Genomic DNA, 13,763 nt, shown 5'->3' with positions numbered 1-13,763 from the left:
CAGCCTCTTCCCTAGAATAAATACTTTGTTTATTTTTATGAGAAAGAGACATTCATCTCCTGCCATTCCCATCACCCCCAGACACACACACACGTACACACACGCACACACACATACACACACTCGCTGAGAGGCACAGAGTCAGTCAGTGCTGCGTTCCTTGATCTGTTTTTGGATGTGCTTCCAACAGCAGTGGAATAGACAAACAGACCCCCAGTTGCCAAGTTCCTACTGGACCCTCTAACCTCTAGGCTTCCTATGCCTCTGTACACATCTGTGTGTCCGAATAGCAGACTGATCTGGGGGAAACAACAGCCTCTCCCCAGTCTAGTGTTTGAAGCACAATGGACTTTGAGGTTTCTGTCTGTTTTACTTTAGTATCAGATGTTTCTGGCTAGGGGGTGTTTGTGTGTGCGTGCGTGCGTGTGTGTGTGTGTTGTCATCTGTTGCCCATTCTGTCTAAGGTATTTTGTGTTCCAAAACATCTTCAGCATGCACTACTTACGATTCTATACATATCAATTAGAAAGATGATACTTTGGGAAAGTGGGAAATACATTTTTACAGTTAGTCAGCAAAAACACTACTTAAAAACTGAAACCCAACACCAACACATAAAACCAAACAAGTATGTCATAAACAAGAAGAACGTAAACAAAAACATTTCCATTTCCCCATTACGTCCATCCTGAGTGGGTGAACAACCAGTTTTGCCCACCGTGAACTGAAGTTCCCCAAAAGTACTTCAGATTTTAGAGAATGGTTAGAACCTGCCAACCAGTAGAGTGTTTGTCTGTAAATCTTTGCTGAAGTAGTGGATGGAGGGAGGGATAAATCAGGGACCACGGCACTAAGCGACCCAGAGGACTGAATTTAAGCTTTTTAAAATGTACTGCATGTCCCAGGCTGTGCAACTTTTTCATAATATGAATACTACACTGCTGAACAGAATATGTGGATTTGTTGTTCCTTTACTATGACTGTGTACTTGTTTTCTATAGGAGATTTGTCCCAACTGCTGTAGGCCCATATTACAGCACACTGATGTTTAATATATCCTCACATTGGGCTTTATTTGGCATATATATTTGGCAGGTATAACAGTCTAAAACTTGACAGGTGTTTTTTTCTATTTCCTCCTAATAGCATAGCATGTATTAACTCATAAATGTTACGGCGGTTATGACACAAATTCACTAACACACCAATCATCTTCACAGCTACGCCTCTGACATGATCTCGGGTTTGAGTGACGTCTATGAGGGCCTATCAGAGAGGAGCGGCAAGACTGCTGCCAGGCGCACGGCTGGCAAGCTGTTCCGGAGAAGGGCCCGTTCAAGACTGCGCATCACTGGGGTAAAAAAAAAAAATCAATTAATCAATCAAGACTATTCTATACAAGTGATTGTCAAGTCTAATTGTCAAGTCCACAGGTAGGGCCCATCCCAAATGGCACCCTATTCCCTATATAGTGGAGGAATAGGGTACCAATAGGGTGTCATTTAGATATGCATACTTTGCAGTGTTTCCCCTATAATAATTTAGCAGCGGCACCCAATAAATTGTCACCACCACTCAAAATAATATGATTAAATGTAATTATTTTTGGGGGATATTCTGCCGAGACACGCTTTTAAGCATTTTATGCATTTATTTTTCAATGATTCAGCCTATTTATTCAAAGCCCCTATGCTGCATCAGTTGGGCTACAGGTAGTAATGCTTTTAAAGGGAAAATTATATTTCAGATGGTGTCAATATAATTCCATTTTCATTCATTTTGGGGTAGAATGTCCTTTAAAAAGTAACCAGAAGTGACATTATCACAGTCGTTATACAAAAAAAAGTGTGGTTATTCAGTTTATGTTATCATCTTAGAGGTTATGCTGTTAGTACAGTATGCTCTTCCTCCACCTGCCATGTCTCTTGTGACCAGAACACCTGGGGAAGCAGAAACAAACATTTACATTTTAGTCATTTAACAGACACTCTTATCCATAAATTTTTGTACTGGTCCCCTGTGAGAATCAAACCCACAACCCTGGTGATGCAAGCAGTAGGTACAATTATATGCATACGCACGCGCACACGCGCACACACACACACACACACACACACACACACACACACACACACACACACACACACTGAGAGTGCTTTATCTTTGTTCTACTGCTACCCCAGTGTCTATATTCTAGGTAACATAAACAAACTAACACTGGTGAATGGTGTCTCTATGTGCAGCTCTCTGACAAAGACGACCGGGTGGTGGAGTGTCAGCTGCAGACTCACAATGACAAGATGGTTACCTTCAAGTTCGACCTGGACGGAGACAACCCAGAGGACATTGCAGCTGTCATGGTTTGTTGTCACCTCTAGGGTGTGAATAGCCTTAGGTCATTTAGGGATTTATTTAATGACAGCCATACTATTATCTCCGTGTTAAAGACTCATTATGCTGAAGGAAGAGCCTATAAACGCAGGAGAAATGAAGCACTATCAGCTTATCTTATTGATACTCCTATCTACTTCTATCTCACACAGCAGCACAGACTCTACGTCCCACTTCCAGTTAAAACACTCTTGTGTTTCTGTGTCATATAGATTTATCTTGGTTAGGGGGTTGTGAGGCAAGAAGATAAGCAGTTTACACACGTGCCATTTTAGTTTACATGTGTGTGTCTCATTTTATTTTGATTACGAACTTGGGGAGGTTCTGGCGTAGAGATACACAAAGTACGTAGGCATGATGAGGTAGTGGTATTTTCAGCTTCTGTTGGTGGTAGATTCCAGAACTTTGTGTTCACTGAGTGTTCTGTTTATTCCGATTCTGAATGAAACACAGTGAGCTTTTGTTTAGGCCAGTCTTGGCACAGAGCTGGTCAGGTCTCATAAATGCCCCTATTAGTGCAGCACACCAGCACTATACGAGCTGAATTAAGACATACTGACAGGAGAGCCAGCCCATTCACCACACCCCACCACCCAACCCACAATTCACAGAATCTGCACAACATAGACTCAGACTGCTTCAACAAATTAGCATACTATGAAGGTTGGACAAGAAGCCACTTATGACTCAATACACAATAACTGAAGATGGAAGGACAGATGGATGGACGGAAGGATGGACAAAGAGACAGACAGGCATGCAGACAGGCAGGCAGGCAGGCAGACAAACAGACATATGTTATCAATGTGTTATTATTAGGTTATTAATGTTATAAAAATGTTGTTATTCATATGTTATTAATGTGTTAATTGCGTCTGTATTTTCCAGGTTCACAATGAGTTCATCCTGCCAGCGGAGAAGGAGGGGTTTATCCAACGCATAGGTGACATCATCAAGAGGGCAGAGGCTCTGATGAAGGAGCATAAGGTCCACGTGGGTGGCGGCCACGGAGCACCACGCCACCACAACGCGGTCAACTCACTATCCGCGTCCCAGGTAAGTACCACTACTAGTACCAGTACCAATACCAGCAATAGTACCAGTACCAATACCAGCTCTGGGTTCCCACATCATCAAAACCATTTCACTGACTTTCAAATGTTCACAGACTCTGTGTCATCATGGTATGTACTACTAGCTATGTGATTATATATTGAGGAGGAATGTTATGTGAATTGGGTGTGAATCCAATTGTGGAGGATCTTTTCATTTCCTTTTGCGGTCAATGCATAGGGAGCTATAGGGAGCTATAGGGAGCTATATGGAGCTATATGGAGCTTTAAGGAGCTATAGTGAGCTATAGGGCGCTATAGGGAGCTTTAGGGAGAGATATGGAGCATTAGCGAGCTATAGGGAGCTTTAAGGAGATTTATGGAGCTATAGGGAGCTCTAAGGAGCTATAGGGAGCTATGGTGATAAATATGGAGCATTTGGGATCATTAGGGAGCTATAGGTAGCTATTTGGAGCTTTAGGGAACTATGGGGAGCTTAGCAGAGCTATGGGGAGCTATGGGGAGATTTGGGGAGCTATATGGAGCTTTAGGGAGCTGTAGGGAACTATATGGAGCTTTGGGGAGCTATGGGGAACTATGGGGGGCTTTAGGGAGTTATAGGGAGCTATAGAGAGCTATAGGGAGCTTTAGGGAGCTATAAGGAGCTTTAGGGAGATTTAGGGAGCTTTAGGGAGCTTTATGGGGCTATAGGGTGCTATAGGGAGTTATAGGGAGATTTATGGAGCTATAGGGAGCTATAGTGAGTTATAGGGAGCTTTATGGAGCTATAGGGAGTTATGGAGCTATAGGGAGCTATAAGGGGCTATAGGGAGTTATAGGGAGCTATGTGGAGCTATAGAGAGCTTTATGGAGCTATATAGAGCTATAGGGAGCTATAGGGGGCTATAGGGAGCTACAGGGATTTACATGGAGCTTTATGGAGCTATAGGGAGCTATAGGGAGCTATAGTGAGCTTTATGGAGCTATAGTGAGCTATGGGGAGCTTTATGGAGCTATAGGGAGCTATATGGAGCTATAGGGAGTTATGGAGAGCTATAGGGAGCTTTAGGGAGCTTTTGGGAGATTTAGGGAGATTTAGGGAGCTTTATGGGGCTATAGGGAGTTATATGGAGATTGATGGAGCTATAGGGAGCTATAGTGAGCTATAGGGAGTTATAGGGAGCTTTATGGAGCTATAGCGAGTTATGGAGCTATAGGGAGCTATAAGGGGCTATAGGGAGTTATAGGGAGCTTTGTGGAGCTATAGGGAGCTGTATGGAGCTATAGGGAGCTATAGGGGGCTATAGGGAGCTATAGGGATTTATATGGAGCTTTAGGGAGCTATATGGAGCTATAGGGAGCTATATGGAGCTATAGAGAGCTATATGGAGCTATAGGGAGTTATGGAGCTATAGGGAGCTATAGGGTGCTATAGGGAGTTATGGAGCTGTAGGGAGCTATAGGGAGTTATGGAGCTATAGGGAGCTATATGGAGCTTTATGGAGCTATAGGGAGCTATAGTGAGCTATAGGGAGTTATGGAGCTATAGGGAGCTATAGGGAGCTATAGGGAGTTATGGAGCTATAGGGAGCTATAGGGAGCTATATGGAGCTATAGGGAGCTATAGTGAGCTATAGGGAGCTATAGGGAGCTATAGGGAGCTATAGGGAGCTATAGGGAGCTATAGTGAGCTATAGGGAGTTATGGAGCTATAGGGAGCTATAGGGAGCTATATGGAGCTTTATGGAGCTATAGGGAGCTATAGTGAGCTATAGGGAGTTATGGAGCTATAGGGAGCTATAGGGTGCTATAGGGAGTTATGGAGCTGTAGGGAGCTATAGGGAGTTATGGAGCTATAGGGAGCTATATGGAGCTATATGGAGCTTTATGGAGCTATAGGGAGCTATAGTGAGCTATAGGGAGTTATGGAGCTATAGGGAGCTATAGGGTGCTATAGGGAGTTATGGAGCTGTAGGGAGCTATAGGGAGTTATGGAGCTATAGGGAGCTATATGGAGCTATATGGAGCTTTATGGAGCTATAGGGAGTTATGGAGCTATAGGGAGCTATAGAGAGTTATGGGGCTATAGGGAGCTATAGAGAGTTATGGAGCTATGGGGAGCTTTATTGAGCTATAGGGAGCTTTATGGAGTTATGGAGCTATATGGAGCTATAGGGAGCTATAGGGAGCTATAGGGAGTTATGGAGCTATATGGAGCTATAGGGAGCTATAGGGAGCTATAGGGAGTTATGGAGCTATATGGAGCTATAGGGAGCTATAGAGAGTTATGGAGCTATAGGGAGCTATAGAGAGTTATGGAGCTATAGGGAGCTATAGGGTGCTATGGGGAGCTTTATTGAGCTATAGGGAGCTTTATGGAGTTATATGGAGCTTTATGGAGTTATAGGGATCTATAGTGAGCTAAGGCTATGTAATAAAGTCATACAGTGAGGGGGCATTTGTATGGTATACATTACATTAGTTTAAATACAATGCCCCCAGCTGTGCTTATCCTGGGCAGGTAATAAATATAGTAGAAGAGTGTGTTTAGTAGGGGCCTAGTGGGGAAAATGCAGAGGAGACAGATGTGGGTTAAGGAGTAATGGAGAAGGTGTGCTCAGAAGAAAAGCAACTAGAGTAATACTGTAATCAGGACATGGTGGTACTAAAAAGCTCTTAAACCCCCTTATAAATCCTATGACGTCATTAGTGGAAGTGCACCACCATGCCTAGGGTGTGTACACTAAATCAAATCACATTTTATTTGTCACATGCTTCGTAAACAACAGGTATAGACTAACAGTGAAATGCTTACTTACCAACAATGCAGAAAGAAAATTTTTAAAAGAATATAAAGTTAAAAACACAAGGAATAAAATACACAATGAGTAACGATAACTTGGCTATATACGCAGGGTACCAGTACTGAGTCGATATGCAGGGGTACGAGGTCATTGAGGTAGATATGTACATATAGGTAGGGGTAAAGTGAATACGTAACAGGATAGATAATAAGAAGTAGCAGCAGGGGATGTGATGAGTCAAAATAGTTAGTGCAATACAGATAATCCAGGTAGCTATTTGGTTAACTATTTAACTTGAACTATTTAGCAGTCTTATGGCTTGAGGGTAGAAGCTGTTCAGTGTCCTGTTGGTTCCGGACTTGGTGCAATGGTACTGCTTGCCGTGCGGTAGCACAGAGAACAGTCTATGACTTAGTCTATGACTAGAGTCCAGCTCTAGATAATATAACTAGACCATTATTTAGGTTCAGAGTGGTTTGCTGAGAAAGGGTGTATCGGCCCTGGTCAAAAGTAGTGCACTATAATGGGAATAGGGTGCCATTTGGGACGCACATGTACCTAGATAGGGGCAGCCAGGAGAGAAGAGTCTGGACTGCCAGGACATGTTCTTATCCTCAGAACACAACCAGCCTGCTGTGCTGAGCCTTCCAGTAAACGGATCTAGGAGAACAGTGAAGAACAATGTGTTGTTTCATGTGGGTCAGGAGGACCGGTAACTCCTCCTCCTCCTACACGCACACACACACACATACACACATACATACATACATACATACATACATACATACATACATACATACATACATACATGCATACATACACTACCCCCTAGGTAAATAATTACCTCAGGCTGTCCTGGAAATCTCTCCTTCCTGGCTCCGGACCAGGACTTGATTGAAAACAGGCTGCTAACCCGACCACATCTCTAACTAGGAACCCCTATGGCCTTATACGTTTCTGGGCTAATTGTGTCCCATGTAATCCCCGGGCCTCTTCCCCTTAAAAACATAGAAAATGAGTTCCGTCTGAGAGAATGTAACCACAACTCTGGAACTTGTCTGTCTCTGTCCTGATTGTGTACTAGGGTTATGGTTTAGGTTAGAGGCATATCTACATCTATTATTCTATTCTTAACAACATCTCAGAACAACTCAAGTTATTTGTATATAGAAAACTCCTCATGGAAGACAAGAACCGAAGTGTACCTCTGGACATTTATGTCTTTGCCTAGTTGTTACTACATGTTCGCGTGACCAGTCATTACACTGCAGTAATTCAAGGAAATAAAATAGAGCTGTGACTCTAGAGGGTTTGTTTCCTGTTTAGGAGGGTTTAGAGTTAGTTTTTCGTTCAGATTATGGTGGTAGAACACTAAATAGAAGTTAATGGTTGCCTTAATGAGTCCTTATTAAAATGAATCGTATCATTAAAATTACCCTGGCTAAATGCAACTGACTTCTCAACAACAAACCCCTTGGAAAGACCAATGATAAATGCAGTGTATGAAGTAATACTGTATCATTAATATAATAACGGTGTATATCTGTGTCCTCTATTCCAGCCCAATCTTCACAGTCACATTCTGGAGCGGACACACTCTTCCTACTCTCTACCTGGTAAAATGTCTAAACATTAATCTTCTGAACTTCCTTTTCTACTGCTTGGTCTTTGTTATATTTCTGGGCCTCACTTGGCCTATGTATGTTATATTGGGTTTGCATGGCAAATAGACCTGCGTGTGTCTGTCTCTATAAGTTTCCTTAATTTTGTTGCTGGTGAATATGTCCATTTCAATGACTGAGACTGACTGTGTCTGTCTGTTCTCTCAGACTTCAGCATGGCTGGCCCCAGTGTAGGGGTATGTGACTCTCCCTCAGGGCCCACTGGTGGAGGAGACTTCTTCAGCCCAGCAGACATGACTTCACCTGCAGGGAGACCTCTATTACGCTCCCAGTCTTTCCAAAACGCCCCAGGTACTGTATTGTAAGGACCCACCTCTCCTCCTCTTCCTCCTCCCCATGGTCCCATATGAAGAGGCATTGTTTACTCTTCACAGAGAGAAAACTGTTGTAGACTGAGGTTGCTTCACAAATGGCACCCTGTTACCTTCAAGGCACTACTACCAGAGCCTGGTCAAAAGTAGTGCACTATTATGGGAATAGGATGCCATTTGGGATGCAGACAGGGATTTGTTTGGAATTAGAACATCAATGGAGTGAGGAAGGACTTTTTTTTTACATTTGAAGAGTCTGAAATTGAAAACGTGTGTATTCATCACAAGTCTTTAGTTTAGTTGAGAACCCTACAGTGGAGACTAGCCAGAGATATTGATAACTCTTCAGGGACTTTTCAGGACGCCATAACATTCTTCATTCATTGATTTGACATTTAATTCAACAATGGCTCTACAGTTATGGACCAACACGACTCCCGACACTGAAGTAAACAAGCCACTAACATGTCAATGGGATGGAAATATACTGTAGGTTAGGCAACTATAAATGTGGCGGAGAGCCAAAAGGCATTGCGAAACCGGACTGTGCTGTGGCTGTGTCCAGCAGAGAATAGAGACAACTGGGGAGGGAGGGAGATATACTTCAGATGGCCACCAAGTATTTAGCTAGTGGGGGTGGAGGGGCAGTTGTATGTTCTTTAATTGAAGTCAAATGCTTCCTTCTCTTGCGGTGGGAGTTTTGGAGGAGACTTTCTTGAAAAGTGTGTGTGCTGGCAAACAGATGTTGCAGAGAATCATACTGTAGTACAAGTTAGGCCAGAAAAGCTTATGCTTCACAGTGAGAGCATTCACATCTCAAAAAGAGGCTAAAAGCGCTCTTCAAGTGAAGTAATTACCAAAGAGGCCCTAGGGCAAGGCCGGCGCCGCACCACTGAGGCACAGACCTGGGGTGTGAGGTGCAGGGATGGTTAGTCAGAGCCATGCAAATCTCCTGACAATACCAAGAAAGGAGTCTGAGGAGGGAGGGGTTTTATGACGGTGTTGGGCCCGGTTTGTGTTCTTCTCTGCCAAGATCAGGATGAGTCCCAAATGGCACTCTCTTCCCTAAATAGTGTATTACTTTGACCAGGGCAAATAGGGTGCCATTTGGGATGCATACATAACAGTGCATGCCCCTTCATACAACCAACCGCTCCGGCTATCAGGGCCTTTATGCAATGAAATCATCATCCGAGCTCTCTTAAACAGGGATTTTGTTAGACAAAACCCTACCATTGGAAACCATCTTTATACCGCACATGAGGAATTTATTTTCTAAATGTCTGATGTCACTTGGCAGTGGGGCGGAAGGAACGACAAGACAATCCAAAATCTGAGAGAGAGATGGAGCAATAATATAATTGACTCTTTTACAACCTAGGGGATTCTGCTAGTAAATGTCTCTCGAGACGTTGGCATAAGGGTTTGTGTGAGGACACTGTAAAGAACCCATTAAGGTTTTGTAAGGCGTTCCTTTTACATAAGTGGTGTTTCTGAGTTAGGTCATGTTATGTTGTTTTGTGTCTACCAATCAGTCACCACACATGAAGTTCCCTCTCAGGAAATAAAAGTTTTGAATGAAATAATAATAAATAACATGTATTGTTATGTTTTGTTTCTATGTTCCAGGTTCTCCTCACTACTACTACCACCACCCAGCCTCCATGTACTCCTCAGAGCCCCCCCAGCAGCAGCAACACCAGCAGTACTACCACATGCCCCCCTTCATGGGCCACACACACTTCCCCTTCCCCTACCCAGTGAACCCCGGTGCCCCCAAACCAGTGGGGTCCCATCCTTCCCTCACACGGGTCGCCAGCAACCCCACGTTCCCCTCCGTCCTCTCCCCAGCCCCAGGCTCCCCTGGCGGCCCCCACTCTGATGCTCCGAGCCCCTCTGAGTACAGCGGTGAGGGGAACCCCCTGACCCTCCCTCCTCACCCCCAGAACCCCAACATGTGGCCCTCCCACACACAGCCCCTCTTCTCCCTGGCCAACGTAATCTCCATGGCAATGAGCATGGCTCAATCCTTCATCCCTGCCAACAGCCTGGCTAACCAGGGGATGCCGTCTATAGCAGGCTTCCACCCCCAGCTAACCCACCCTCAGTCGGTCTACTCGTCCGTCTACTCCCCCCACTACCAGACTGCTCCAGTGGAGCTCCCTTACACCCAGGGTGGGACGCCTGGCCAAGGGCAGCAACACAGTGTCTACCAGGGCCCAGACACTCCACCACAGATGCAGAGGGATGGCTCAGTGTCTGTGTACTCTCAAAATGGACACCCCGGCTGGCAGCATAATCACATATCTCCCCCTATGATGGGCTACAACAGCCCACAGATGGTATCACAGCAAGCAGCATCCAGCCCTCTATGCCATTTACAGAATAGTTCCCAGGGGTCCTACATGGTTCCTCAGGACCAGTCTGATGTGTCCAGCTGTGCGTCAGGGTCTGATCTGTCCCCTTCGTCCCCAGACAGCCCGGAGAGCACAGTAAGCTACCAGCCAGTCCATACATGACTGTCTGACAGTGAGAAGTAATGCCATTCTGACAAGTATTGTCCCCCCTCCCACTTCTCTTTTCCCAAGTTATCATCGTTCAGCTCAACCACACCAATATCGAGACCTACGGTGCCTGAGATGAACGCCAGTGCTCCCAAGCCCAGACTATCCCCCAGTTACACAGGTAAGATTCACAGTGACTTTCCCCTCTCTACTTCTACACTAGCTGTATTCTGTATTGTACCGGCCCTTACCTAAGCTTACTGTTGATCTGTTGATGGTAGGAGATGGGTTGGGGAGGATGCTGGCATACCTTTGTTGCTTCTGTTAGCACACTAAACAAATGCAGAGTACACACTCCAGACACACACACACATACAAAAACACACACACTCCAGACATACACAGACACTCAACGAGGCCTATTTTATGTTGTATTTGGTCTAAATAAGGCCTGATGACTGTGTTAGGGCCAATTGGCTCTTCCTGTTGTTTTCAGTTCTGTTTTGTGTTTTATCCTGTCCACATCAGTGTTTGGTGACATTATCACCTATAAGCACTAGCAGTGCCTCGGGATCTGTTGCGTAACCACATGTCTGGATGGAATGTTCCATTGAATAAGGGACCAATAGGTAGGTGTGATAATACCCCCGCCTACCAGTATTGACCAGTTAGAACCCACTGGGTACAGACGTCAATTCAACGTCTGTTCCACATTGGTTGAACGTAATTTCATTGAAATTACGTGGAAACAACGTTGATTCAACCAGTGTGTAACCAGTGGGAAGCTTTGCCCAGCAGAAATGACCAATCAGAAGGCTTCCACGCTCGTTACAGGCCTCTCCTCCCACATCCTCCCCACCTGTCTGTGTTCACACCCCCACCCCAACCAGCTCCAGTACCCGAGCAACCCAACCCAGCCCATTTCGCTCAACAGACTGACAGAACAGGCTCTGTTTTTGAGAAATCCCAGGGCCACATTCAGCAGAAAATAATTGTTTTCCAACTGTGTAGAGTAGTTACCTAGTGCCAGACCTCTGCTAGCTCTTGCTTCCCACCCATTTATGGCACCATGAACACAACCAGATGTTGGCAGTAGATATGGCAGATGGATTGGTTTTTCTGACAGAAAGTTATGAAACTAAGGCCAGGATTCTATCCGATCCCTGGTAGATCCGCGTAACAGCACGCTTGACATTTAAAGTACATTTCAGATTGAGATGACATTATGCATTATGCACAGAATGTAAACACAAACTGCAGATTGTGAAAAATAATAATTATCACTGTGATGATATTAATCATAAACCTCCTCCACCACACAGATCCCCCGCCTGCTGCCGTCACAGTGGGTCGTTTCCAGGTCACCCCTAGCATGGAGATCCCTGTGCCTGCTGCACCAGATGGACAAGGCTCTAACCCCACCAGGCCCAAGTCAGTGGGCAGCTCCTCCCCAGACCCCACCAGGCCCAAGTCAGTGGGCAGCTCCACCCCAGGCCCCACCATGCCCAATTCAGTGGGCAAATCCACCCCAGGCCCCACCAGGCCCAAGTCATTGGGCAGCTCCACGACAGGCTCCACCAGGCCCAAGTCAGTGGGGAGCTCCACCCCAGGCCCCACCAGGCCCAAGTCAGTGGGCAGCTCCACCCCAGGCCCCACCAGGCCCAAGTCAGTGGGCAGCTCCACCCCAGGCCCCACAAGGCCCAAGTCAGTGGGCAGCTCTACCACCTCCGAGAGCAGCACAGAGGAGCAGGGGCGGGCAGAAACCAGCCTGAACACCTCCCTCACTCTCTCCCCCCCAGACCGACACCTCCCTGTGGAGGAGGACCGGGAGGTCCAGGTAGGGTGGGCCGGGACCAAAGAGCAGCAGCAGGAAGAGGAGGAGGAAGAAGAGGGGGAAGAAGATGATGAGGAGAAGAAAGAGCAGCAGATAGTAAGAAGGAGGAGTGTGTGTAGTCTCAGTCTGATGGGTACGTCTGCAGACAGCGGCCTGTCCGTCACGGTGGTGGATTCAGAGGGGCGTGGCCTGTGGGAGGGAGGTGCAGGGAGCCCTACCTACAACTCGGCCCTGCACCACTTCTGGCTGAGCTACAGCCGCAACTTCACGTACATGAGCAGTGACGACTCGGAGAGCGAGGACGAGGACATGCGGGAGGAGTTGCAGGTGATGAGGGAGAAGTGAGTGTTTCACCTTCAGCATCTCTCCAGTTATTTACCCATTTTCCTTCCAGATCGATTTAGGGTTTGAATCCAAGTTTGATTACTTTGAACTCAACTTGCATCTCAACTATTCCAAATCACTTAAACAAGTCCTCAGAGTTCTCACCTATCTGTTTCTCTGTCTCTCTTTCTCAAGACACTTGGTGCAGGTGCAGAGTCTCCAGGCCACCCAGAAGAGGGAAATTGAGGAGCTGTATGAGAGGATGGGGAAGGTTCCCCCTGCGGGGATTGTCTCACCTGCCGCCATGCTCTCCAGTCGCCAACGCCGTATCTCTAAGGAGAGGAGTTACCCCTCCACCTCCCGCAGAAACAGCCTGCAGCGCCTGGACATGCTCCCCCTCCAAGGTATCATCAGGAGGAACTCTCTGGGTGGCAGCAACAGCAGCAGCAGCTCTCTGGAGAAGCCCTCTAAAGGGGTGACCTTTGCTTCCGATGTCAGTAGAATGGTTAGAGTTCTCTCATTATGTCTTTATTTACTGTACACAGAGCATGGCCACGATTCAATTAGAGGTGCGTTATCGGTTGTGCAATGTGCTTGTCTACAACGCACCTCTGATTGAATCACGATCCATATCTTACATTTATATTGCTGTCTAAAATCTAAGTTTATCTGGAAATCATAATGTGCAATGCACGATGCTCTACAGATTTAATCATTGCATCTCCTTGTCTCCTCTCTCACCAGTAAGAATCTTCAGCCATGCTTGCTGTAGAATAAGCCGACTACCTCATCTAAAATGTGACTGAAATAATCATACCCATCCTGCTGGAGGAAAGAACTGACATCACCTCTAAACCCTTT

At 45.9% G+C, this 13,763-nt stretch overlaps 1 protein-coding gene across 3 annotated transcripts in view; it reads left to right on the top strand.

Moving 5' to 3' along the window:
* wnk4a (WNK lysine deficient protein kinase 4a) overlaps window positions 1–13,763 on the top strand; it is a 72,253-nt gene extending 58,490 nt beyond the window's left edge. For 2 of the 3 annotated variants that reach the window (XM_020460438.2, XM_020460441.2), the window contains exons 11-20: window positions 1,221–1,356; window positions 2,244–2,360; window positions 3,280–3,447; window positions 7,809–7,863; window positions 8,077–8,220; window positions 9,870–10,732; window positions 10,829–10,925; window positions 12,067–12,919; window positions 13,098–13,407; window positions 13,647–13,763. In XM_020460438.2, coding sequence (XP_020316027.1) covers window positions 1,221–1,356; window positions 2,244–2,360; window positions 3,280–3,447; window positions 7,809–7,863; window positions 8,077–8,220; window positions 9,870–10,732; window positions 10,829–10,925; window positions 12,067–12,919; window positions 13,098–13,407; window positions 13,647–13,649 — 2,746 coding nt within the window. In that variant the 3' untranslated portion in view covers window positions 13,650–13,763. The remainder of the gene's footprint in view (window positions 1–1,220; window positions 1,357–2,243; window positions 2,361–3,279; window positions 3,448–7,808; window positions 7,864–8,076; window positions 8,221–9,869; window positions 10,733–10,828; window positions 10,926–12,066; window positions 12,920–13,097; window positions 13,408–13,646) is intronic. The other variant, XM_020460439.2, reaches the window with a different exon arrangement.

Source organism: Oncorhynchus kisutch, linkage group LG25 (assembly GCF_002021735.2).
Source record: "Oncorhynchus kisutch isolate 150728-3 linkage group LG25, Okis_V2, whole genome shotgun sequence".
Classification (NCBI taxonomy): domain Eukaryota; kingdom Metazoa; phylum Chordata; class Actinopteri; order Salmoniformes; family Salmonidae; genus Oncorhynchus; species Oncorhynchus kisutch.
The sequence above is the reverse complement of the archived record's forward strand: the minus strand, read 5'-3'. Positions and strand labels throughout refer to the sequence as shown.